At 53.8% G+C, this 26,891-nt stretch overlaps 1 protein-coding gene and 1 long non-coding RNA gene across 4 annotated transcripts; both read right to left on the reverse strand.

Moving 5' to 3' along the window:
- Positions 1–1,975: 1,975 nt before the first annotated feature.
- IFNGR2 (interferon gamma receptor 2) lies at positions 1,976–22,198 on the reverse strand. 3 transcript variants are annotated; one of them, XR_009485531.1, is made up of 8 exons: positions 22,008–22,198; positions 16,385–16,511; positions 13,370–13,551; positions 10,945–11,093; positions 9,764–9,917; positions 8,932–9,086; positions 2,537–2,807; positions 1,976–2,405 (listed from the first exon to the last, which is right to left on the reverse strand). XR_009485531.1 is itself a non-coding variant. In XM_059840208.1 (7 exons), exons 1-7 carry the CDS (start codon positions 22,090–22,092, stop codon positions 2,646–2,648), a joined length of 1,011 nt encoding a protein of 336 aa, XP_059696191.1. In that variant the 5' UTR covers positions 22,093–22,198; the 3' UTR covers positions 1,976–2,645. The 3 variants fall into 3 exon arrangements, 2 of the variants coding, with proteins under 2 accessions (XP_059696191.1, XP_059696190.1); XM_059840208.1 differs by having other exon boundaries at positions 1,976–2,807; positions 13,370–13,548; XM_059840207.1 differs by having other exon boundaries at positions 1,976–2,807.
- Positions 22,199–25,232: 3,034 nt separating this feature from the next.
- LOC132324318 (uncharacterized) lies at positions 25,233–26,644 on the reverse strand. The gene is made up of 3 exons (XR_009485571.1): positions 26,296–26,644; positions 25,866–25,943; positions 25,233–25,546 (listed from the first exon to the last, which is right to left on the reverse strand). It is a non-coding gene; the product is annotated as an uncharacterized LOC132324318 (long non-coding RNA).
- Between the last annotated feature and the right edge of the window lie 247 nt (positions 26,645–26,891).

The raw sequence follows: 26,891 nt of genomic DNA on the forward strand, positions 1-26,891 counted from the left end.
TCAGAGCAATGTCTTGCTACTCATGCAAGTGTCACTGTCTCCAGGGGAAGCTGTTTGCTGATAAATGAGTTTTCCTGACCTGCTCCCTCTCTGCTTAAAAGGAAGTGAGGTATGGATGGATTTATTGCACACAGTCCAACCTTGTAATAATTTCAAGTTTCAATAAATTCTAGGAGTGACTCACACCCAGTTTTAGGGCTGCTGTTGCTCCAGTAAAAATGCATTTCTCTGTTATATTTTATGGCTGTTTCCATTAATGAATTATTGAAATCCAGTTCCATCTCAGTGGAGTGAAACAGAAAGTGAGGCTGAGGCTCTTTGATGTCCCTGGAGTGTCCCTGCAGGTCCATTTGCTGGGGTGAGTCCTTCTCACGAGCTCTCTGTGCTTTTCACAGCATTTGCCTCTCCCCTGGCTCCCAAGGCTTTTACACCTTCCCCCTGTCCAAGCTGCTGCCTCAGTGGTGCCAGGAGCTGAGTGGAGATGCTGTGCTGGGGCTGGGAGCTGTTTGTCACTGCTCTGGGTGGGAACTGCTGCAGGGGCCAGCTTGGAGCTGCCCTTGTGCCCTGGCTGCAGTAACCCCATCCCAGAGGGGCTCACTGCTTGGCATTCCTGAAAGCTGCAATCAAAGTGAACCCAGGTGCTCAAAACAGTGAATTTGGTACAGCCCACCCTGGCACAGGGCCTGCAGCACGCAGTAAAGGCAGGCTTTGGTCCAGGCCTGACAGCTTTCTTGCCCAGGAGCTTGGGAATGGTTGTTGGGTTCTTGAGGAAGTCAGGAAGGAGCCTGGGCTGGAACTAATCCCTGGAACTCCTCCCAGTGCCAGGACCTTGTGCCTGGACTTGGAACTTGAGCTACAAGCCAGGCTGGGAGAGCTGGGGGTGCTCACCTGGAGAGGAGCAGCTCCAGGGAGAGCTCAGAGCCCCTGGCAGGGCCTGAAGGGGCTCCAGGAGAGCTGCAGAGGGACTGGGGACAAGGATGGAGGGACAGGAGCCAGGGAATGGCTCCCAGTGCCAGAGGGCACTTCCACACCTCACAAGCCAAGGGGACAGCGAGGGCTCAGTGACAACAACCCCAGAGTCACTCCCAGGAAATGCTTTTTCATTGCTGGTGTACAAAGATTTTCCACACACTCCCTGCCACAGGTCCAGTGCAGGTTTATTCAGGAATACACACAGATATTCCCGGGGGGTTTAACATTATTTCTGCAGTCTGGGGGAGTTTGGTGGTTCCTTTTTGTGAGCTCTGTTCCCAGCCCAGCCTCAGTGGGTGGGTGGTTAAAGCAGAGCTGGTGCTGACCTGGCAATTCCTACATGAGTCAGGCTTTCCTGGAGCTCCCTTGGCAGCAGCCTGGCTAATCCCAAGGGATTAGATCTGTTCTGCAAGGGAACACCTGATGAAGCTTCTGGCAGCTGCTGGCTTGGGCTGTTCCTGGAAAGGCTGGGACAGTGGCACCTCAGCTCTGCCAGGGCCCTCCAACCAGGCACTTTGAAAAAAAGACCACATTTTTTATTGTTTCTTACACAATTTGTATCAAGCCCAGGGTAAAAAAACCCAAATAACCCAATTTTTTAGTACAGAAGATGTTCACTTGTTCTTTGTGCTTTATTGGACACTCCAGACCCCCCAGGGGCTGATGTGGGGTTTAACTTGGGCTCTTCTGCTTTAAGGCACTAAAACCAGAACTCTCAGTCAACTTCTCTTCTGCTGGTGCTCAGCAGGAGGTTTTAGTGGCTGACAGTGACTGATAAATGTTGGAAAAACTCGGAGTAAAATTCCTTTCAGGTCCTTTGGGGTGGGCAGGGCCCTGGCCTGGCTGCAGCAGCAGATTAAAGCTTCCAGGAGGGTGGGAGGAGGCAGATAAGAGCAGCCCTCTCTGGGAGGGGCTCTTGGCACAGCTTCATCCCAGGAAAGTACCCACAAACTCCTTTTCAGTTTGCCCTGCACTTAAAAGGATTCAGGAAAGCAGACTGGGCTGGTATGATGGGAGTGTTATTGGCAACAGAAACCAAACAGTACAAATGGAATTCACAGTGCAGCTCTTCACTCCCTGAAAAATCCCAGCTCACCCCACATCAATAAAGTGCAGTCATTCCTCCAAGCTGGGGTGGGAATTCACCCCTTTCATCCACCTGGCTTCAGGCAATTTAGTGTTCCTTCCCTTCCCCTTCCACCTTCCCTCCTCCCAGTGCTCTTGGCAGAGTGAGGAGCTGGGCAGAGGCCCCTGGAGCATCAGAGTCTGTGTTCAGGATGGTCCTGTCATCCCAGGGATTGTCCTGTGATCCCAGGGAGGTTCTGTGATCCCAGGGAGGTTCTGTGATCCCAGGGAGGTTCTGTGATCCCAGAGATTGTCCTGTCATCCCAAGGATTGTCCTGTGATCCAAAGGAATGGTCCTGTGATCCCAGGCTCTGTGTTCAGGATTCTCCTGTGATCCCAGGGGTTCATGTTCAGGACTCTCCTCTGATCCCAGGGGTTCATGTTCAGGATTCTCCTGTGATCCCAGGGGTTCATGTTCAGGATTCTCCTGTGATCCCAGGGGTTCATGTTCAGGATTCTCCTGTGATCCCAGGGGTTCATGTTCAGGACGGTCCTGGCAGCAGCCTCACCCTGGGAGCAGCCTCTGGACAGTCCTGGGCAGGTGACACTCACTGGGGTGGCCCTTCAGTGGCTGCCCTGTCCCTGGAGGTGTGGGGTGAAGGATCCTCACCCTCCTGGCCACTTCCCTCTCCAAGCACAAGGGCCTGGGGCTCCTCCTCAGCAGGACTGTTCAGCTCCTCCAGGCCAGCCAAGCCAGGGTCCCTCAGGAACTGGGAAAAACCACAGAACACCAGGTTAGGTCCTGTTAGAAATCCCAGAGCCAACAAACTGCTCCAGCCCAGAATCCACAGCAGGAATGCTGCCTGCATATCCCATCCTGGACTTCCTTAGAACTAAACAAGGAAAATGTTAAAGAAACCCTTCATTTCTGTGGGGGAGAAGAAATAAATTATCCCTCCAATACCCCTTCAGGTGAGTTAGAGCAGCTGCAGTTCCTCGTTGGCTGTTTGGGGTTTTTTAAATAAATTGTGGCCAATCTTTCCATGCCAGCTGCAATCCCTCTGAGTCAGGAGCAAAGCCCTTGCAGCTGGGAGATGCTCAGCTGCAGGAATGCAGCAACTGCAGCAAGGGGAACCCCAGCTCTGCTGTGATCAGGGCCAGGCCATGGGAGCTGCAGCTTCTCCTGGCACCAGCAATGCCCTCCAGAACTCACCCAGCCCCTTCCCAGGGGATACATCAAACCAAGGCTGGTAATCAAAGCAAGCAGCTCCAGCAAAGTGGGACAAATCAATCAGGTTTCAGTTCAGGCTCCACTTTCTCTGCAGTCACCACAAGGCCAACGAGCCACGGGATTGCTTTTCCAAAACCCCAAAGAGATCCCAGCAGCCAGCTCCAGCCTGGCTTTCCCACCCCTGCCCCTTTCCTTCCCCTGACCCTTTCCTGCCCCTTTCCTTCCCCTGCCCCTTTCCCACCCCTGCCCCTTTCCTGCCCCTGCCCCTTTCCTGCTCCCTGCCCCCTGACCCTTTCCTGCCCCTGCCCCTTTCCTGCCCCTGCCCCTTTCCTGCCCCCTGACCCTTTCCTGCCCCTGCCCCTTTCCCACCCCTGACCCTTTCCTTCCCCTGCCCCTTTCCTGCCCCTGCCCCTTTCCTGCCCCTGCCCCTTTCCCACCCCTGCCCCTTTCCTGCCCCTGCCCCTTTCCTGCCCCTGCCCCTTTCCTGCCCCTGCCCCTTTCCCACCCCTGACCCTTTCCTTCCCCTGACCCTTTCCTGCCCCCTGCCCCTTTCCCACCCCTGACCCTTTCCCACCCCTGACCCTTTCCTGCCCCCTGACCCTTTCCCGCCCCTGACCCTTTCCTGCCCCCTGCCCCTTTCCCACCCCTGACCCTTTCCTGCCCCCTGCCCCTTTCCCACCCCTGACCCTTTCCCGCCCCTGACCCTTTCCTGCCCCCTGCCCCTTTCCCACCCCTGACCCTTTCCTGCCCCCTGCCCCTTTCCCACCCCTGACCCTTTCCCACCCCTGCCCCTTTCCTGCCCCCTGCCCCTTTCCCACCCCTGACCCTTTCCCACCCCTGACCCTTTCCTGCCCCCTGCCCCTTTCCCACCCCTGACCCTTTCCCACCCCTGACCCTTTCCTGCCCCCTGACCCTTTCCCACCCCTGACCCTTTCCTGCCCCCTGACCCTTTCCCGCCCCTGACCCTTTCCTGCCCCTGCCCCTTTCCTGCCCCCTGCCCCTTTCCCACCCCTGCCCCTTTCCCACCCCTGCCCCTTTCCCACCCCTGACCCTTTCCTGCCCCTGCCCCTTTCCTGCCCCTGACCCTCTCCTGCTCCCTGACCCTTTCCTGCCCCTGCCCCTTTCCTTCCCCTGACCCTTTCCCACCCCTGCCCCTTTCCTGCCCCTGCCCCTTTCCTGCTCCCTGCCCCTTTCCCACCCCTGCCCCTTTCCCACCCCTGCCCCTTTCCCACCCCTGACCCTTTCCTGCCCCTGCCCCTTTCCTGCCCCTGACCCTCTCCTGCTCCCTGACCCTTTCCTGCCCCTGACCCTTTCCCACCCCTGTCCCTTTCCTGCCCCTGCCCCTTTCCTGCTCCCTCACTCAGCCCCTGCTGGCAGGGAGGGAGCCCAGGAGCTCCTGCAAACCCAGGAGCCCCCACAGGGTGCCAGGAGGGGTCCCAGGCTGATCCCTTTTATTAATTCACATTTTAAACACTCTCAAAATCCCCATTTTAAACACCCTGCCAGTTCCCTGCTTTCCCCTCTTTTTCTCTCTGTCCTGCCCCCTCCCAGGCTCCCATTTATTAATTCACATTTTAAACTCTCTGCCAGTTCCCCTTCCCTTCCTCTCTATGCTGCCCCTTCCCAGGCTGATCCCATTTATTAATTCACATTTTAAACTCTCTGCCAGTTCCCTTCCTTCCCCCTCTGTGCTGCCCCATCCCAGGCTGATCCCATTTATTAATTCACATTTTAAACCCTCTGCCAGTTCCCCTTCCCTTCCCTCTCTGTCCTGCCCCATCCCAGACTGATCCCATTTATTAATAATTCACATTTTAAACCCTCTGCCAGTTCCCTTCCCTTCCCTCTCTGTGCTGCCCCATCCCAGACTGATCCCATTTATTAATAATTCACATTTTAAACCCTCTGCCAGTTCCCTTCCCTTCCCTCTCTGTCCTGCCCCATCCCAGACTGATCCCATTTATTAATAATTCACATTTTAAACCCTCTGCCAGTTCCCTTCCCTTCCCTCTCTGTGCTGCCCCATCCCAGACTGATCCCATTTATTATTAATTCACATTTTAAACCCTCTGCCAGTTCCCTTCCCTTCCCTCTCTGTGCTGCCCCATCCCAGGCTGATCCCATTTATTAATTCACATTTTAAACCCTCTGCCAGTTCCCTTCCTTCCCCCTCTGTCCTGCCCCATCCCAGACTGATCCCATTTATTAATAATTCACATTTTAAACCCTCTGCCAGTTCCCTTCCCTTCCTCTCTGTGCTGCCCCCTGCCAGGCCCTGCTGAGCAGGGGATCCACCACTGCTGCTCATTAATCTGGGAAATTCAGATTCAGAAATTCAGAACACAGCAGGAGCCTCAGTCCTTGCAGGTGCTTTGCAGGACATTCTTTTTTTCTTATTATTTTAATACCCAGCACAACTTTTCTGTTATTAAGAAGACCCTGTACAGTTATTTAAAAAATTGTTTTAAAACCCAGAACAATTATTTCTTAACTAATTTAATACCCTATACAAGGACTTTCTTCCTGTTTTATTATCCTCTAAAAGGATACTATTATTATTATTATTATTATTATTATTATTACCCCACACAAGGATTATTTCATTATTATTAATACCCTGTACAAGGATTTTTTACTATATTAATACTCTGTACAAAGATTTTTTTACTCTTTTAATACCCTGCACAAAGAATTTTTAATTATTTTAATACCTTGTACAAAGAGTTTTAAATTATTTTAATACCCTACACAATCTTTTTACTGTTTTAATACCCTGTACAAGGATATTTTACTATTTCAATATAATTACAGGGATTTCTTTACTCTTAATACCCTGCTCAATTATTTATTAATGATTTTAGTATCTTCTGCAAAGAGTTTTTAATTACTTTAATACCCTACACAATTTTTTTACTGCTTTACTACTCTGTACAAGGATTTCTTTTCTATTTTAATACTCTGTACAAGGAATTTTTTTTACTATTTTAATACCCTGTACAAGGATAGTTTACTACTTTAATACAACTACAAGGAATTTTTAAACTATTTTAAACACTGTACAAGGGTTTCTTTCATTATTTTCTTTCCCTGCACAAGGATATTTTACTATTTTAATATAATTACAGGGATTTTTCTTTACTATTTTAATCATTGTACAAGGACATTTTTTTCATTATTTTCATACCCTGCACAAAGATTTTTTTACTATTTTATTATAATGACAGGGATTTTTTTTTTACTATTTTAATCATTGTACAAAGATTATTTTTCATTATTTTCAGACCCTGCACAAAGATTTTTTTACTATTTTATTATAATTACAAGGAATTTTTTTTTTTTTTACTATTTTAATCATTGTACAAAGATTTTTTTTTTCATTATTTTCATACCCTGCACAAGAATGTTTTACTATTTTATTATAATTACAGGGATTTTTTTTACTATTTTAATCATTGTACAGGGATATTTTTAATTATTTTCATTCCCTGCACAAGAATTTTTTTACTATATTATTATAATTACTGGGATTTTTTTTACTATTTTAATCATTGTACCAGGATTTTTTTCATCCTTTTCATACCCTGCACAAGGATTTTTTACTGTTTTAATATAATTACTGGGAAATTTTTTTACTATTTTAATCATTGTAGCAGGATCTTTTTCATTATTTTCATACCCTGCACAAGGATATTTCACTGTTTTAATATAATTACAGGGAAATTTTTTTACTATTTTAATCATTGTACAAAGATTATTTTTCATTATTTTCAGACCCTGCACAAAGATTTTTTTACTATTTTATTATAATTACTGGGATTTTTTTTACTATTTTAATCATTGTACAAAGATTTTTTTTTTCATTATTTTCATACCCTGCACAAGAATGTTTTACTATTTTATTATAATTACAGGGATTTTTTTTTTACTATTTTAATCATTGTACAAAGATTTTTTTTCATTATTTTCATTCCCTGCACAAGGATTTTTTTACTATTTTATTATAATTACAGGGAAATTTTTTTCCCCTATTTTAATCACTGCACAGGGATTCTTTAAATTATTTTAACAGCCTGCAGAAGGATTTTTCTGCCATTCTACCACACTGCACATGGATTTTTCCCCTGAGTGAGATGCACTTCCCTTGACAATGACCCCTAAGAAATCCCAGCTGGGGCAGCACGAGGACAGAAAATTATTCACTCTGGGTTCCTTCAGCCCATGGCTACAAAAAGCTGGGAATCCTCTTCCAGGAGCTCTGACAGACACAAAATATTCACCTCCACGAGCTGCACGCAAACAAAACCTCTAAAGACCCCAGAATTTTAGGCTGAATAAGAATTTTACACCAAAGCTCTGCTTGAGGGCTGCTTCTTGTGTGAGGGAAAAGAGGAGGAAGAGCAGGGCTGAAACCATGGGGCTGAAGCCAGAAATGTCTGAGCTAGCAGGGGCAGCTTCTTCTCTGAGTCCTGCCAAAAACAAAAGAGGAATTGCCCAGGAACAGCCCCTGGAGATCATCCTGAGGCACCAACAAGCACAAAAATACCAATATTCCAAATATCCTGGGTTTGCTGGAGCAGAGCTGCTGCAGCCCCTGTGACACAAACCTGAGGGGCCAGGGGCTGACAGTGAAAGAGTGACCAAGAAATGAAAATAGTGCCCAGAAATGGGGACACAGAGAGGAGCAGGAGGCAGGAGCAGCCAGGCTGGGTTTGCCAGGAAAGGAACAGACTGATAGAAAGAGTGACCAAGAAATGAAAATAGTGCCCAGAAATGGGGACAGAGAGAGGGGCAGGAGGCAGGAGCAGCCAGGCTGGGTTTGCCAAAAAAGGAACAGACTGATAGAAAGAGTGACCAAGAAATGAAAATGGTGCCCAGAAATGGGGACACAGAGAGGGGCAGGAGGCAGGAGCAGCCAGGCTGGGTGGGTTGGCCAGGAAAGGAACAGACTGATAGAAAGAGTGACCAAGAAATGAAAACAGTGCCCAGAAATGGGGATAGAGAGGAAGGAGCAGGAGGCAGGAGCAGCCAGGCTGGCTGGGCTTGCCAGGAAAGGAACAGACTGATAGAAAGAGTGACCAAGAAATGAAAACAGTGCCCAGAAATGGGGATAGAGAGGAAGGAGCAGGAGGCAGGAGCAGCCAGGCTGGCTGGGCTTGCCAGGAAAGGAACAGACTGATAGAAAGAGTGCCAAAGAAATGAAAATAGTGCCCAGAAATGGGGACAGAGAGGAAGGAGCAGGAGGCAGGAGCAGCCAGGCTGGCTGGGTTTGCCAAAAAGGAACAGACTGATAGAAAGAGTGACCAAGAAATGAAAATAGTGCCCAGAAATGGGGACAGAGAGGAGCAGGAGGCAGGAGCAGCCAGGCTGGGTTTGCCAAAAAAGGAACAGACTGATAGAAAGAGTGCCAAAGAAATGAAAATAGTGCCCAGAAATGGGGACACAGAGAGGAGCAGGAGGCAGGAGCAGCCAGGCTGGCTGGGTTGGCCAGGAAAGGCCAGGCAGGCCCAGGAAGGAGCCCTGAGCTCAGCCAGCAGGGAAGGAGTGGGAGCTCACAAGGGCACACTCTGAGCCACCCCCTGCTCATCTCTGCTCTGTCCAGCACTGCTCTGGGGATGTTCCCCCAGCTTCTGTTCTTCAGCAGACACCCCAGAGGCCCCACGTACCTCCTTGAAGTGGGATGGGATTTCCAGAGGGGGCTGAGCCCAGTATTTGATTTTTTGGTGGTGTTTCCACAGGAGCAGCAAAGCAGCTGCCCCCAGATTGGCAAGCACCAAGGCCAGGGCAAAGAGGAGGGTGATGAACCCAGCTCGGGTTGCCTCTGCAAAAGAAGGAAAAACAAATCCAAATCACACAAGGCAGGTTCACATTGATGGAATCATGGAATGGTTTGGGTTGGGAGGGACCTCACAACCCACCCCTGCCATGGCAGGGACACCTCCCACTGTCCCCAGTGTCCAGCCTGGCCTTGGGCACTGCCAGGGATCCAGGGGCAGCCCCAGCTGCTCTGGGAATTCCATCCCAGCCCTGCCCACCCTGCCAGGAACAATTCCTCATGGCCAAGATCCCACCCAGCCCTGCCCTCTGGCACTGGGAGCCATTCCCTGGCTCCTGTCCCTCCATCCTTGTCCCCAGTCCCTCTGAGCTCTCCTGGAGCCCCTTCAGGCCCTGCCAGGGGCTCTGAGCTCTCCCTGGAGCTTCTCCTCTCCATGTGAGCACCCCCAGCCCTCCCAGCCTGGCTCCAGAGGGGCTCCAGCCCTGGGATCAACTCCTTGATCTGATTTTACAGCAGGATCAGGAAGGAAAAGGAGAAGGAACCACCCAGACCCTCCATCCCTGGCTGAGAATTCCTGGTTCTTTTGCCACTGGTGCCAGGAGTGAGCTCCCCTGGTGGTCTCAGCACCCCTGACACACTGGGGGTGACAGGGACAGTCCAGGTGGTGCAGGACTCGTGTTCCAGCCCTCCACCCCACCCCAAAGGCCCTTCCCAGCCCCTACCACTGAGGGCAGTTCTGTGGCACTCTGGGGCACTGGGCTGCCCTTCCAGCAGGTGACCTGAGTAGATCTCCAGCTGCACTTGAACACTGAAGCAGTAAAGTGTTGCCTCCTTTAGATTTCCAATTTGGAATAGTGTCTTCCTTTCACTTAGCTTCTGTTGGAAAGACACACACAACACAAAAGGGGTTACTGTAAAAACCAGGCCAGTTTTCAACACAAATATCCCTCCCCCATTTCAATTTCTCATTCAAGAAACCCAATTTTTATTTCTCCTCACTCATCTTTCCCAAACAGCAGAAGCAGTGGAATATTTCCGTTTTTCTGGGAATTTTGATGCAGCTTCTGCAGCAGCTCAGGCAGGGAGCAAAGCCCAGAGGAAAGGAGGGGAAAAGGAAAGCACAGTGACTCCTTTGCTGGCTGTCAGCTGAAGGTGCCCTGTGTGTGAGAAAACACACGCTGCTGCAAGGCAGGAAGGAAGTGGAGAGGATTCAACAAGGACCTTGAGGCAGAAGGGGTTGTAAATAAATTGATTTTGCTTCCGTTTTTCAGATGTCTGACTCCAGACTGATGTCATTTGGAAGCTTCCTCTTTTTTAATAATTTTTCTTTTTTTAAGCCTGACTTAACACCTCCCCTGCACCTCTGGCCTGTCCAAGCACAATTCCCAGGCAGCAGCAGGAGCAGCACACGAGGATCCCAAACCTCTGAGGCTCAGGAGGGACAGGGATGACCCCAGCTCACCCCAGCTCACCCCAGCTCACCCCAGCTCACCCCAGCTCACCCCAGCCTGCTCCTGCCTTCTCCTCTCCCTGCCCTGGCTCAGCAGCCCCAGCAGCTGCTCCTGCAGCTCCAGCACAGCAGAGCAGGAGGGACTTCCCAGAGTTTCCCCAAGTGCCTGAGAAAGCTGAGGAGTGCAAAGTCACCTCTGGCAGCAGCTCTGTCCCCGGAGGTGCAGAGAGCTTTCATCCCTTCCCAGCCAGAGGGAGGAGGCTGGCTCCCACGTTTGGGAGTGCAGCAATCCTTGTGCCAAGGCCAGAACCCCTTCCCTCAGCCCCCCTGGTGACCCTGGCTGAGGGTCACACAACATCCACGGCATGTCTGTCCCCACTGCTGTCCTGCCAGGGGACACTGACCCCAGCCCTCAGCCCCCAGCACCAAGAACAGAAGGGAGAGCACTCTTACTTTTGCTGTGGCACTGGTGCTGTTCTCCCAGTAGGACACACGGTACTGCAGGATGTCCCCAGGCTCGGGGGGGAAGGGGGGGCTGACACTGATGAGCAGAGAGCCAGAGCTGGCACTGACATTGTTCACCCTGGGGGGGCCCAGAGTGGCTGAAAACAAACAGAGAGAGCAGGGAAACCCCGGGCTGCACAGCTGCCTCCACCCCAGAGAACCCCCAAATCCCCGGGGTGGCACAGCCCTCCCAGCCCAGGGAGTGCCAGCTGTGCCCCATGGCCACCCTGTGCCCAGCCCAGAGCACTCAGTGCCACCTCCAGGGGACACCTGCAGGGATGGGCACTGCAGAGCTCCCTGGGCAGCCCCTGCCAAGGCCTGAGCACCCTTTCCATGGGCAAATTCCTGCTGCTGGCCAAGCTGAGCCTGCCCTGGCCCAGCCTGAGGCCGTTCCCTCTGCTCCTGTCCCTGTGCCCTGGCAGCAGAGCCCGACCCCCCCGTCTGTCCCCTCCTGGCAGGGACTTGTGCAGAGCCACAAGGGCCCCCTGAGCCTCCTCTGCTCCAGGCTCAGCCCCTTCCCAGCTCCCTCAGGAATTCTCCAGCCCCTTCCCAGCTCCCTCAGGAATTCTCCAGCCCCTTCCCAGCTCCCTCAGGAATTCTCCAGCCCCTGCCCAGCTCCCTCAGGGATTCTCCAGCCCCTTCCCAGCTCCCTTCCCTGCCCTGGACACTCTCAGCAAACACCCCAAATATTGACAGCTTTTTTTCTTCACCTACTTTATGCATTTACAATATTTCCTTAACTTTTCCTGGAAATTCAGTAAATATTAACCAATAGTTGGTGCTCTGAAGTGTCTCAGTTTCATCAGCCTGCCACACCCTCCTTGCTCCCCAAAACCCCACCACTGTTGGGCCCTAGATGGGAAGAACAACAATGAGGGTTCCTCTCCTTGCTTTGATGTCTCCAGGTGTCCATTAGGATAAGCATGGTGACCTGCAGGGCTCCAGGGTGTAAATCATGAGAATACCAATGGAGTGCTGCCAGAAGTTCTCATTAACAGCAAAAATCACTCCTTGCATGCACCAGCTCCTCACTGTGCCTCACACCCAGTGACTCTGATCCAGGCACTGAAGGAGGAGCCATGGATTTGCTTTTTGGGAACTGATCTCCTGGGCAGTGACACAAGAATGACCCCAGAATGTTCCTCCTGCCCCCCCAGGCCTCTGCTCTGTCCCACACTCCCATCAGCTGGGTGCTGTCCCAGCCTGCTGAGGATCCCTCTCCCAGTCCTGCACCAAGCCTGGGGATATGTCAGAGCTCATGCTGGATCCAGGCATTTCCTCACTCTGCTGCCAGAGGAAATCCAGATTTAGAACCAGGGCAAGTGTCAGACTCTGGAGCTGGACTGTGACTGCCCCTCAGCAGGTCTGGGAGATCAGGGACTGGAGAGCCCATAAATCCCTTCCCCTGCTTAGCTCCCATTTCAAAGGTACTTTTTAACCTCAACATTGACTTTTTTCCTAATCCTAAAACCAAGCACAGCAGGGCAAAGAGGAGATCTCAGAACAGCAGCAGCAAACCTGCTCACACAGAGGGGCTGGGGCTGCCCCTGGATCCCTGGCAGTGCCCAAGGCCAGGCTGGACACTGGGGCTGGAGCAGCCTGGCACAGTGGGAGGTGTCCCTGCCATGGCAGGGGTGGCACTGGGTGGGATTTGAGATCCCTCCATCCCATGACTGCACACTGTTTATTTGCATTTAGAAATGAATCATTCCCCCTGCCAGCCCCAAACACACTCAAAAGGCCCTTCAATAAATATCCCCTTTATTCCTCCCAGCCCATCCAGCCTCTGTCCCAGCAGAGCCCAGAGAGGCAGCCTGTCACAGACACATTTTATGAAAAATCCTTTCCTTAGGATCTTTTCTCCTGAGAAGCTTCAGAAAGGAAATGTAAACAATAATGATCTGCTGCTGTGGAATGCACCAGGTGCATCTGTGATTGGTCTCATGTGGTTGTTTTATTAATGGCCAATCCCAGTCCAGCTGGCTCAGACTCTCTGGTCACTCACAGATTTTATTATCATTCCTTTCTGTTCCTTTCAAACCTTCTGATGAAATCCTTTCTCCTATTCTTTTAGTGTAGTTTATTATATCCATTTCTTTTAATATAATATATATCATAAAATAAGAAATCAGCCTTCTGAAACAGGGAGTCAGGATTCTCATCTCTGCCCTTGTCCTGGGACCCTGTGAGCACCAGCACAGCAGCCCAGCTGTTCCCAGAGCCCAGAGCAGGCTGCTCCCAGCACCCACTGCTGGTCACTGTCCCAGCCCTTGGGGCACCCCCCTCCCAGCAGAGCCCAGAGAGGCAGCCCAGGGAGAGGCACCCCTGTCCCAGCAGCTCCCAGAGCCCAGAGCAGGCTGCTCCCAGCACTCACTGTTGCTCTCTGCCACGAAGGGAGGGCTGTGTGCCCAGGCTGATGCCAGGGTGCCCAGCTGGGCCCGCACGCGCAGCAGGATCGTCCAGCGCCGCCGCCGCCGCAGCTCGGGGGGGAACCAGCACTGGGGCTGGGGGCTCTCTGCACAGCCCATCTCACTCCAGACAGGAAAGGACCCTCTGCTAGAGCACAGCAAAAAGCATCCCTTAGCCCGAGGGCAGGATGTGAGCAGAGCTCTGTGTTCAGTCACCAGTGTGGGGTCTAGCACTGTGCAAGGGGCTTTACAGCACCTCTGTGAGCCAGAGGGGCTGGTCAGAGGATCCATGCTTACCCCTGAAAGACTTCTCACAGAATTCCCAGAATCCCTGGGTTGGAAGAGACCTCCAAGTCCATCGAGTCCAGCCCAGCCCCTACAGCCCAGCTGAGCCCTGGCACCCAGTGCCACCTCCAGGCTTTGTCAAACACACCCAGGGATGGGGACTCCACCACCTCCCCGGGCAGCCAGGCCAGAACTTTCTCCCCCTTGCTGGAAAAACCTTTTCCCTGCTCTCCAACCTGTATTTCCCTGGGTGCAGCTCCAGGCTGTGTGCTCTGGCTGTGTCAGTGCTGCTGGAGACAGAGCCCAGCCCCAGGTGAGCACAGGCACCTTTCAGGAGCTGTGAGAGTGATGGGGGCACCCCTGGGTCTCCTTTTCTCCAGGCTGAGCACCCCCAGCTCCCTCAGGGCTCCCTCTCAGGGTTTGTGTTCCCAGCCCCTCTCCAGCCCTGCTGTCCCCTCTGGATGTGCTCAGTGTCCCAAGGTCCTTCCCAAACGGAGGGGCCAGAGCTGGGCACAGCACTCTACCAAGGTCACTGACACAGAAACCAAGAAAGGAAGAAGGATAAACAAGAGAAATCTGCAACTGCCCGTTCCAATGAGCATTTGTTTGTGTTTCCTGACCAATGAGTCAAGTGTGAACTTCTGAGTTTTGTAAGACTGTATAAAAAGCATCCATGCCAGAATAAAAACAGTTTGAAGCCTTCTGAAATGGAGTGTGTGGCTTTGGATTGTCTCCATCTCAGCTACAACATATCACCATCTGCTGAAACCAGGTGGGGCAGTGCTCTTTATCTTACCCAGGATTTTTATCAATGGCAGGAAAAGATTTTAAGGTCATCTACCTGCCCTTGAAAAAGGGATCTTTTCATTGGGCATGGCAAAAATCAGAGGTTTTGCAAATTGCATTACTGAACTTCTCAGGTGTTTGTTCTTTATTCACTTTCCAGGCTGCTGCAAGCAAAACTGAGCTTCAGAGGAAAACCCATGTTAGGTGCAGTGCCTTTAAAGGCTGTAGCAGTATTTACTGCTGGCTCTGGGAAAACACACAAATCAGAAATAACATGGCATGACCACGGGGATCAGACATTGAAATAGTCAAAGGTTCTCCTCAAACTGTTGAACTGGCAGCAGAATTTAGAGATTCTCCTCATAACTCCAGGGGGATACCCTCTGTTAATGGGCCAGCTGTTATAACCAGGTGGGGCAGTTTTCCTTATCTCTTCCACAGCCCATCCCTCATAACTCTGGGGAAATCTCTGCTGCCCATGGCCATTGATTATTAATTATCTGCTGTCCATGGCCATTGATTATTAATTATCTGCTGTCCATGACCAGGGAGTGTCCCTGCAGGGCTGATCAAATTCCACCATCCCAGGGGAGGAGCCAAGCATTCCTCCCTGGATCCAATCTGCCCTGGGAACAGCCCAGCAGCCTTTACACACTGCATTCCCAGAGGAGCAGCTTTCTCCTGCCCTGCATTCCCAGAGGGAGAGCAGGCCCATCTCCAGCAGCTCTGGAGCTGCAGAGGAAAACTCCCCCCTTGTGCAGGATCCCTGCTCCAGCAGAACCACAGCTGGCACTGCAGGAGGGCTGAGCCCCCCTGGGATGGGACTGTGCCACCACCCTGAGCCCCCCTGGGATGGGACTGTGCCACCACCCTGAGCCCCCTGGGATGGGACTGTGCCACCACCCTGAGCCACCCTGGGATGGGACTGTGCCACCACCCTGAGCCCCCTGGGATGGGACTGTGCCACCACCCTGAGCCCCCTGGGATGGGGCTGTGCCACCTCCCTGAGCCCCCCTGGGATGGGACTGTGCCACCACCCTGAGCCCCCTGGGATGGGGCTGTGCCACCACCCTGAGACCCCCTGGGATGGGACTGTGCCACCACCCTGGGATGGGACTGTGCCACCACCCTGAGCCCCCCTGGGATGGGACAGTGGCACCACCCTGAGCCCCCCTGGGATGAGACTGTGCCACCACCCTGGGATGGGACTGTGCCACCACCCTGAGCCCCCCTGGGATGGGACTGTGCCCCCACCCTGACACACAGGGGCCAGGGCCTGCTCTCACTCTGGCAGGGTTGGTTTGTGCCACTGCATTTTTATTTTATTTTCCCTAGTACAGAACTGTTATTCCCATTCCCACATCTTTGCCCGAGAGCCCCTTCATTTCAAAATTACAATAATTTGGAGGGAGGGGGTTTGCACTTTCCATTTTGAGGCAGGCTCCTCCTTCCTTACAGACACCTGGCTGCTCAAACCCAGACAGCAGGACACCAAGAGCAGGCAGTGCAGCCACCTGGGACACCACACCCCCTCCCAGCCACCTCTGGAGAGACAAGAATGGGTCACACAGCTCTGGCTTCACATGGGTTAAACTAACCCCAGGGCCCACCCAGCTCCTCGGGACCTGGGGAAATTTAAATTGGCCAGAGAGAATCAGGAAAGGTAAAATTCTGTGCAGCATTTCTGGGTGTCCTCAGGGCTGCACTCTCTCCTCAGCTCAGAGGACACATCATGGCCCAAGGGCCTGTCAGCCACCAGGAGCTGCTCCTGGAGATACATCGAAACATCTGTGATAAAAAACGTCCTTTCACTCTGTGCTTATTCATTTTCAGGGTTTCTGGGGTTTTTAAAACCAGTTGTTATCCTGGATTAGAACAAAATGAGGTGGTTTTATTTGCTATTTACTCACGTTCTGTACTGGGCTGTGTATAACACTGTGCCATTCTCCACTGGAACAGGAGACCACCTCAGCAAACTCTGGAAGTTGTAGGAATAAACCTCCACATTTTTGGGGGCTGGTAAAGAGGGAGAAGTTTCTAAAGAAAGAAGAGAAATAAAAAAAAGTATTGAAACATTCAAGTAACCAAATTTCGGTCTCCAAATTCCATCACCATGGATTAAATTTTCCCTGCTTTGCAGGCAAAACCATTTCCCCTCCTTCTCCTTCTGTTTCCAGGGGCTCTGGCACGTTCAGGCTCCCAGTGCCAGAGGGCAGGGCTGGATGGGATCTTGGCAATGAGGAATTGTTCCCTGGCAGGGTGGGCAGGCCATGGCCCAGGGTGCCCAGAGCAGCTGGGGCTGCCCCTGGATCCCTGGCAGTGCCCAAGGCCAGGCTGGACACTGGGGCTGGAGCAGCCTGGCACAGTGGGAGGTGTCCCTGCCATGGCAGGGGTGGCACTGGGTGGGATTTAGGGTCTCTCCCAACCCAAACCAGTGTGGGATTCTGTGTATCCATGAATTCCAGCTCCTTGGTTTTTATTAATTCCATAGAGAACATAAAGCTGAAAGTTCCAAGCCCAGCACAAAACCACAAACCCACCCAGTCCCCCATGAAGCCATAAATGAGGGTCCCAGAATCACCAGAGGTGGAGGACCCCTCCAGGATCACCCAGTGCCACCTCAGCCCCACCAGCAGCACCCCAAACCCTGTCCCCAAGGCCACATCCAGACTGCTCTGGGACAATCCCAGGGACTCCAAACCTCCCTGGGCAGCTGAGAGGGACGAAAATGTTTCTAATTTCTGATCTACCCCTCCCCTGGTGCCACTTGAGGCCATTTCCTCTCCTCCTTTCCCTTGGGACACAGCAGACCCCGACCCCCCCGGCTGTCCCCTCCTGGCAGGGACTTGTGCAGAGCCACAAGGGCCCCCTGAGCCTCCTCTGCTCCAGGCTCAGCCCCTTCCCAGCTCCCTCAGGAATTCTCCAGCCCCTTCCCAGCTCCCTCAGCTGCTCCTCACAGAACATTCTTTTTTCTGGAAGGTTTTCCAGCCCCTCCTCTGCCCACTGGGGATCACAGCAGCTGATTTGTTCTGTCTGCAGCTCACCTTTGCCTCCCTGCACAGCCCAGGTGGGCACCCTGTGCCAGGGCCTGCCCACCCTGCCAGGGAACAATTCCTCATTGCCAAGATCCCACCCAGCCCTGCCCTCTGGCACTGGGAGCCATTCCCTGGCTCCTGTCCCTCCATCCTTGTCCCCAGTCCCTCTGCAGCTCTCCTGGAGCCCCTTCAGGCCCTGCCAGGGGCTCTGAGCTCTCCCTGGAGCTTCTCCTCTCTTTTCCCCCATCTGCCTCCTGCTGACCCTGAGGTCACTCCAGTGAAACCTCCCAAAAGCCAGGTGCAAAATAAACCCTTCAGGAGGACGTGGTGGCCCTGAAGAACCCCTGGTTGTGCCAGCTTTGAGGTGATCTCACCAGGGAGGAAATGGCAGCAGCTCTGTGGGTGGGGAGGGCCCCAAACCCAGGTGTGAAAAATGGGTATTTTATGATTGGCTTTTGGCAAATATTGAAATGAATATTCTATGTGTTATGTTAGAAAGTTCTGCTGTATTCATTCTCTTAAGTAGAGTGCTAAATATAGTTTTAGGTTATAACAGAATGTTTAAATAGAAACTGTGTAAGATACTTTTTAAATAAAGGACTCGCACTGAGACAGCAGCCACAGGACACCCAAATCTGTCAGAGAAAGAGAATTTATTGCCCCACTATCAGGACAAATGAACTTCTCCCTGCCTGCTCAGCCCTGGAGACGCCGTCAGGATCCAGAGGAAGGAGCTGATCCTGCCCAGACAGAATCCTGGGTGGGAATGGAATTGATGCACCAGGGATGGGCTGTGGGAATGTGCAACAGGCTGTTGTTTTTAAGGGTTAATCCTCTGTGCACGTGGGGCCTTTTTGGGCTCATTTTGCCCAGAAAAGGTACCCAGACTGTCCATAACTCCTTGTTTTTGTCTCATATTGTCCCAATCCAAATTGTCCAAATTATTATACTCTAATTATATTGCTATTTTAATAACCATTTTATTACTATTAATTTTTTTTTAATTTTAAAACCAAGTAATTGGTGTTTTTCACACCAGGCCAGCTCCTGCTCAGGAGGGGCAAACCCCAGGGAAGAGCTGTGGGACAGGAAAAGGACAGACTGACAGCCCGGGGGGAGGAGGAAGCTGCCAAAACATGGCCAAAAAAGGGACAGAGCCAGGCAGGGCCCAGAGGGCAGCCACGGGCAGAGAGAAGGGAAATGGGGGCAGTGAGAGGAGGAAGGGCTGAGGAGAAGGGAGGGAGCAGCTGGAGCCAGGGAGGAACAGCAGAACCAAAAGCTCTGCAGGACACGGCCGAGGCTCCAGGCTCAGCCCCACAGCCCCAGCTGCCCAGGGATCTCTCCTGCATCCTGCAGGGAGAAAGGTTTTCCTTCTGCACCCCATGTGCTTTTCTGGAGGGACTCCTCACACCATGAGAGTCACAGAATCAGGGAATGGTGGGGGTTGGAAGGGACTTTAGAGATCACCCAGTGCTTCCACCATCCAGCCTGGCCTGACAAAGAACCCACAATACCCCACATGACAGCAGGTAATTTTTAACTCTGAAGAACAGAGACTGCTAAGACACAATGTTCATTTTTACATCGACAAGATCAGAAGATCAAGCACTTGAGTCAGTTTCTGGCCCAGGCTTCCTTAGAAATGTGAACTCACCTTAAAAAGTTTGTGGTTTTTTGATTTCCACATCAAGTTGCATTAAACCCTAAGTCCAAAATACCAAATAAAGAGTTGAGCTCTAGGTTTCCAAGAAAAGCTGTGGCTGCCCCATGCCTGGAAATGTCCAAGGCCAGCAGGCTGGAGCAGCCTGGGACAGGGGAAGGTGTCCCTGGCCCTGGCAGGGGTGGAAGAGTGTGACCTTAAACACAGCCAAGCCGGGCTGCGTTCCTCTCAGAGCTTCCACCAGGCCTGTCAGTAATTTCCCAGCCGCATCTCTCAGGCAGTGCTCTCAGAACACACCCACTGCCTCAGGCCACACGTGGCTGGTTCGGCTCTGCAGACCTGGGGAGATTCCTCACAGCTTCCCAGCCCATTCACCTCCCGGGGCTTCGGGAGGCCCCCAAGCAGCCGTCTCTGAACTGGTGAGAAATTTTCACCTCCCAGTCCCACGGATCCTTTCTCGCACTCTCGCTGCTGGTCTGGCACGTGGTGAGGTATCTCACACCATCTGTGCCCTCAGACCTCGGTCACACACCCTTCTACAGAATCCCTGGAAGTTCTGAGAACCAAACACCACGGGCACCAACTCCCACCACACCTCAGATCAAGAGCAGGGAAGGACAGGGGGAGATGGGATCTCGGCAATGAGGAATTGTTCCTGGCAGGGTGGGCAGGGCTGGGATGGAATTCCCAGAGCAGCTGGGGCTGCCCCTGGATCCCTGGCAGTGCCCAAGGCCAGGCTGGACACTGGGGCTGGGAGCACCTGGCACAGTGGGAGGTGTCCCTGCCATGGCAGGGTGGAATTTAAGGTCCCTCCAGCCCAGCCCGGGATCCCATAGCTGCACGCTATTTATTTTGCATTCAAAAATGAGTCATTTCCCCTGCCAGCCTCAAAAACACTGCAGAGCTCACCAAAAACACTGCAGAGATTATCAAAGACACTGCAGAGCTCACCAAAAACACTGCAGAGATTATCAAAGACACTGCAGAGCTCACCAAGAACACCCCAGGGCTCCTCAGCCCGCTGAGGGCTGCCACGAGGGTGCCACGAGGCTGAGGAGCTGCTTCCTCAGCACAGAGGGAAATCTGAATTTTGGTCAGATCCCTCCCTCACAGGGCAGGGACTGCAGAAATCACATACTCAACTTCCTCCTCATCTCCAGTTTGCATGGCCTAAAATAACAACATGAACAAACACAGCACCCACGGGTCCAAGCACCCTCAAAACCCCAAACTCCCTCGGCCAGGGGAAGACAGAGAGGTCCCATCCTGCCTGGCAGAGGTTGGCACTGGGCTGCTTCTTTCAGAGCAGCAGCCTCAGGAGGCTCAGATTGTTTTTTCCTGCTGTGCAGAGAATACAAGGTACTTCAAACCACGAGTCAGAACTTTCACAGCAGAGTGTGAAGCCACAATCACAGCCAGTGAAAGCAGCCTGGCTCGGGTGACCCACCCGAGTCCCAGCTCCTGCTGCTCCTCAGGGATTCCCGATCCCTTCCCTGCATCAGCCCCCAAGAACCATCCCGCTGCCCTGGCAGAACAGCAATCTGGGCTTTGGGGGATTTTGTGCACCAAAGTGGCTTCTAAGGGATAGTGCAAGACTCCTATCCATGGCAGGGGGTTGGAATTAGATCACCTACAAGGACCTTCCTGATCCAACCTATTTTGGGATGCTGGGATTCCCAGAGCTCCCTGGGAAGTCCCTCGGCTGCTGACGGGATGAAACTGAGCAATGCTGACTGCAGGAGGCCCTGCCCTGGTTTGCCTCAGTCCAGCCAGTGAGTCTGGAACCACCAGACAGCCCCACAGGGCTCAGCAGGGTCAGGCTGGTCAGCCAGGCCGTGGGCACCACCGGGACATGGGACACGGTGAACTCACGGAGAGCCCGAGTGCTGGAGGGAGCACCACATTCTGTGCACAGCTCGTTCCATCGTGGAGTGGTTTTGGTAGGGAGGGACCTTAAACATTATCCCAGTGCCATGGCAGGGACACCTCCCACTGTGCCAGGCTGCTCCAGCCCCAGTGTCCAGCCTGGCCTTGGGCACTGCCAGGGATCCAGGGGCAGCCCCAGCTGCTCTGGGCACCCGGGGCCAGGGCCTGCCCACCCTGCCAGGAACAATTCCTCATTGCCAAGATCCCACCCAGCCCTGCCCTCTGGCACTGGGAGCCATTCCCTGGCTCCTGTCCCTCCATCCTTGTCCCCAGTCCCTCTGCAGCTCTCCTGGAGCCCCTTCAGGCCCTGGCAGGGGCTCTGAGCTCTCCCTGGAGCTTCTCCTCTCCAGGTGAGCACCCCCAGCTCTGCCAGCCTGGCTCAGAGCAGAGCAGCTCCCCCGGGACACACCTGGAGCCGGGATCACAGAGCTCGAGCCTGCAGAGCCATTTCCACCAAACCTAAACCCAAACTCGCGTCCATCCACACTTTTAAACGGCCTTCAATGCAGGTGCCACCCCCCAAACCTCCGCCACGCCACGAGTACCGGGCGGTGCCACAGCCCCACACGGGCCCCTGCGGCCCAGCGGGGTCTGGGAGCCGCACCCGGGGCTGGCCAGGACCGAACCGGGCTGGGCAGGACCGAACCGGGCTGGGCAGAACCGATCCCCGGGCCGGGCAGAACCGATCCCCGGCATGGGCTGAGCCCGGCCCGGCCCCAGCGGCTACTCGGGGCCCGGAGAGCCGGGCCGGGGGGAAGGCACAGGGGACACCGGCACAGGCCCCGCGCGGCCACCGAGCCCGCGCCCGGGGCCACCCAGAGCCCGCGGGCACCGAGCCCTGCCAACACCGAGCCCTGCCAACACCGAGCCCTGCCAACACCGAGCCCCGATTTCCCCCGGCCCCGCACCCACCTGCGGCCGAGCGAAGCAGCAGCAGGAGCAGCAGCGGCAGCAGCAGCAGGAGCGGGAGGGAGCGGAGCGGAGCCCGGCCCCGCATGGCCCCGCTCGGCCGCGGCTCCCCCCGAGCGCGGCCGGGCCGGGCCGGGCTGGGCTGCGGCGGCCGCACGCTCCGACCCCGCACGGCCGCGGCCAGCGCCACCGCTCCGCCCCTGTCACCGCCACCGTCACCGCCCCTGCCACCGCCCCTGCCACCGCCACCGTCACCGCCCCTGTCACCGCCCCGGGGCTGAGCCCGGCCCGGCCCCGCCCGAGGGCCCTGCCGGCTCCGGGAGGAGGCGGGAGGGAAGGGCTGCCCGGGAGCCTGGCCCTGTCCTGGCCCTTCTCCTGCCCCTGTCCTTGTCTCTGTCCCTTTCCCCTGCCCCTGTCCTTGTCTCTATCCCTTTCCCCTGCCCCTGTCCTTGTCTCTGTCCCCTTCTCCTGTCCGAGTACCTGTCCCCGTCCCTTCCTGCCCCCGCTTCCCTCCCCAGCCCCTATCCCCATCCCCATCTATTCTCTATCGATATTCTTGTCGCTTCCACGACCCCTGCCGCTTTTCCTGTCCCTGTCTCTGTGGTTGATGTGAGGACATCTAGCCCCGGGTTTCTCCGGCTGCACTGGGCACGGCAGCAGCCCCTGGTGACACTGACTGCACACCTGCAGCCCCTTGGTGACAGTGACCACAACTACAGCCCCTGGTGACACTGACTGCACACCTGCAGCCCCTTGGTGACCCTGACTGCCCACCTGCAGCCTCTTGGTGACAGTGACCACAATTACAGCCCCTGGTGACACTGACTGCACACCTGCAGCCCCCTTGGTGACAGTGACCACAACTACAGCCCCTGATGACACTGACTGCACTCCTGCAGCCCCTGGTGACACTGACTGCACACCTGCAGCCCCTTGGTGACAGTGACCACAACTACAGCCCCTGGTGACACTGACTGCACACCTGCAGCCCCTTGGTGACAGTATCCACAATTACAGCCCCTGGTGACCCTGACTGCACACCTGCAGCCCCTTGGTGACAGTGACCACAATTACAGCCCCTGGTGACACTGCACACCTGCAGCCCCTGGTGACACTGCACACCTGCAGCTGACGCCAGTGACAGCAGATTGTGACTGAAAAGACAGCTTTGGTTAAAAGCAGCTGAAGCAGAGGGGTATTTCGTGTGCCTCCTGAACACAGCTGAAATACTCTCTCTTAAACACTTCAGAGAGGAAATACGCTTCAGAGAAGAAATATTATTGTCATTATCATCATTAATAGTGGCACTATTGTGTCAGCAGGACTGGCAGCTCTGCTGACCAAAGAAACTGAGCAAGGTTAGGTGTTGCCACATTTCTGTTCGTAGAGAAAAGCAAGGCACAATTCTTCCCAGGAATATTTCTGGGTTTCACATTCTCTGAACCTCAGAGAAAGGAAAAACAATTTTTATCTCATTTGCTGTGCCCGTGTTTGTGCCAAAGCAGAATGCAGCACGGAGATGGTTTCCCCCCAGGGAGGGTGTTTTGTTTCCTTGGCCCAGCAGGGCAGGTGTGTGTCAGGACTGCCAGGTGACAGTCACAAAATGCTGTGCAGCTCTGTGCAGGGTTGAGTGCTTGGCAGATTCAGTTTAGATGTAATGTAACATAGTGTAATACAGCATAGAATAAGATAGTATAATAATTAATTAGCCTTGTGATAAGATGGAGTCCTCCTCATCATTCCTCCTTCTTCGGTGGCAAAAATATCCACTCTAGTTAAGGGTGCTTCAAACACCTCCAACGAATGCAGATGGTGTTTGGGCACCTGCGGGGTCCCTGGGCAGAGGCGGCAGCGCTGCCACGGGATTCCCGAGCGGAGAAGAGCGCCAGGGGCAGCAGGAGCTGCAGGGGCTGCAGGGGCTGCAGGAGCAGCAGCAGGAGCAGCAGCAGGAGCTGCAGAAGCTGCAGGAGCAGCAGGGGCAGCAGGAGCTGCAGGGGCTGCAGGAGCTGCAGGGGCAGCAGGGGCAGCAGGGGCAGCAGGAGCTGCAGGGGCAGCAGGGGCAGCAGGAGCTGCAGGAGCTGCAGGAGCTGCAGGAGCTGCAGGAGCTGCAGGGGCAGCAGGGGCTGCAGGGGCAGCAGGGGCTGCAGGGGCAGCAGGAGCTGCAGGAGCTGCAGGAGCTGCAGGAGCTGCAGGGGCAGCAGGGGCAGCAGGGGCAGCAGGAGCTGCAGGAGCTGCAGGAGCTGCAGGGGCTGCAGGGGCTGCAGGGGCTGCAGGGGCAGCAGGAGTTGCAGGGGCAGCAGGAGCTGCAGGGGCAGCAGGGGCTGCAGCAGCAGGGGCTGCAGGGGCTGCAGGGGCTGCAGGGGCAGCAGCAGGAGCTGCAGGAGCTGCAGGAGCTGCAGGAGCTGCAGGAGCTGTCGTTCACCGGGGCAGGGCTGGCAGCTCGGGTTCCCGGGTGGATGAATCACTGGATTTCGCTGCGGTTCTGCTCTTTCTCCATCCGGGGGAAGATTTCTGCCTGTCCCTTGGCCCCGGGCTCTCGAGGCGCTTGCAGGGCGGGGCAGCGATAAAACAGGTGAGGATCTCACAGCCTTTAACCCCCACACAAAGGGTGAGCGCCAGAAAGGAGCACAAACACAGCCTGAGCCTGCTGCCCCGGGCTGTCCCGGACCCCGCGGGGAGGGTGACACCGCCCCAGGGCTCCGCTGAGCCCCTCGGGCTCCGGCGTTCCCCTGGAGCCGCCCGTGCTGCCACAGGGATCCCGTAATCGCCGGCCCCAGGGCAGGGCAGGAGCGCCAGGGTGACTCAGGGACAGGGACAGGCTGGGACAGCGCCGCCGCTTCTGAGCAGGAACGTGGCACAGCACAAGAGAGCCCGCAGAGGGCACTTGATTAGAGGGGTGCCCTCATTAACGAGGCTCTGATGGATGGAAGAAGCGCGGAGGAACTGGAAATTGGAGAGACTCGACTTGTGACTTAGCAGCGGGGTTCCCCTCCTCCCTTCTGCTAAAGGACGCGTTCACTGCAGAAATCCCAGAACTTGTCATGTCTGCTTGCCCTTTTTCAGGGCAGAGGGGGAACTCGGGCAGGGTTTTGGTTTCAGCCCAGGCAGAGCTTTCGGCCCAGCTCTGTCCTATCTGGAGCCTCCTGATAAATCACAGCCCAAGAAATGACTCTCCTGGAGTCCCCTCTGGGAGGAGGGAGGTCAAAGTGACAAAAGGTTAATGGAAGATGTGGTTCCCACCATCAGTTGATGAGGGATGATTTATCAAAACTGGGAGCTTAAGGAGAATGGGGAGAATGGAGAATAAAGTGATTTAATGAAGACAGAGGGAAGAGAGAGCTGGGTTTAATGCAACATCCAATCAAAAAGGAAAATTATATCAATAATCCAGGAAATCTGCAGAACCTACAGGAGAATAATTCTGTGTGTTGGCTTTCTTGTCTTTGAGCCTAGGGAGAGGGAAGCAAAGTCAATGCCAAATCAGACAGTGAGGGATAAATGATCCCGGGATTTTCCTGCAGTCAAGTTTCTGGCACAGAATCCTGAAAAAAAAAAAAAATTGAATCTACAAAAAGAGAAGGAAGGTACCCAAAAATCACACACAGAGAGGGGAAATGAATCCACTGCCAGACCCAGGGGCAGTTCCACATCAGGCAGTGATCAGGATGTGAACAATTTTAGGACCACAGTGGTCTGGGAGAGAAATCAGCCCCTGCCTTGTGTTCCTCAGCTGTCCCTCTGTTCATGCAAAGAACCACAGGTAATTCAGTCAGGAAACTGAAACAAGAAAGGAAAGCAGGAAGGATCCCCTGGCCTAGTCAAATCACACTTCAGAAAGCCTTAAACAAATTCCAGACTTACTATATCAAAAGCTCTTCAAACTCTGACCTCATTCCTTGCCACTCCTGGTGTTTGCTGCTCGGATTTTTAACCTTCTTCCTGGAAGAGAAACAGAACTGAGTTGTTTGACTGGGGCCTGACATGAAAAGGAAAAAATTTCTTAGAGAAAACCCAAATTGGTCTGGTCAGCCACAAACCCTCCCACTGCAAACTCTGCTGTGGGGGCTCTGCTGATGTTTGGGGCTGATCTGGACCCTCATGTGCCAGCTGGGGACTCTTGGAGGTAGATGGGAAATTATCTAGATGTGTGAAGAGGCATCTCCAATTCAATTTTGGTCCCAGTTTCCAGTCCTACCCTGCCCTCTGGCAGTGGGAGCCATTCCCTGGGTGCTGTCCCTGCATCCCTTGAGCCCAGTCCCTCTCCAGGAGCCCCTTTAGGTGTCACACCTACAGAGGGTTAAAGGAAATTCCATCACCCTGGGAAGAGATTTGAGTTTTCATGGATGATTTTTAAGGTCCCTTCCAGCCCAACCCAGCCTGGGATTCTGAGATTTCACCAGGCTCAGGTGACACAGCTTGTGCCTGTAAAAAGGAGAGGTCACAAAGAGATCAGGAAGAAAGAAGCAGCTCCTCCCTCCCTGGGTTGTGTGGAATGTTCTGTGCTCTGACCTAGAGCAGGATTTTGGGTTTGCTGCTGAACTCAGAGCTGGCCCAGGCTTTCTCAGAGCCTTTGGGTCCATTCTGTGTGTGCATTTCACCGTGTTGTGAGGCTCACAGTAAAAAAAAAAAGGTGATAGAGGCAAAAAAAAAGTGGTGTTAAAGCAAAAAAAAAAAAAAAAAGGTTTAGTGATTCACTTACAGTAAGTCAGTGATGAAATCGAGTCTCTGGGAGACAGAGGAAGTGCAGCCAGGCAGTGCCTGATCAGAGCAGTTTCCACGAGCCCAGTAAACAGAGCTCCACTCATGTGAGAGACAAAGAGCCCTTGCTGCCAGGAATGGAGCTGCCTGCCTGGTCACCCTTCTGAGAACAGGCTTGGCTGGGGCAGG

This window comes from Haemorhous mexicanus, chromosome 2 (genome assembly GCF_027477595.1).
Source record: "Haemorhous mexicanus isolate bHaeMex1 chromosome 2, bHaeMex1.pri, whole genome shotgun sequence".
NCBI classification, from domain to species: domain Eukaryota; kingdom Metazoa; phylum Chordata; class Aves; order Passeriformes; family Fringillidae; genus Haemorhous; species Haemorhous mexicanus.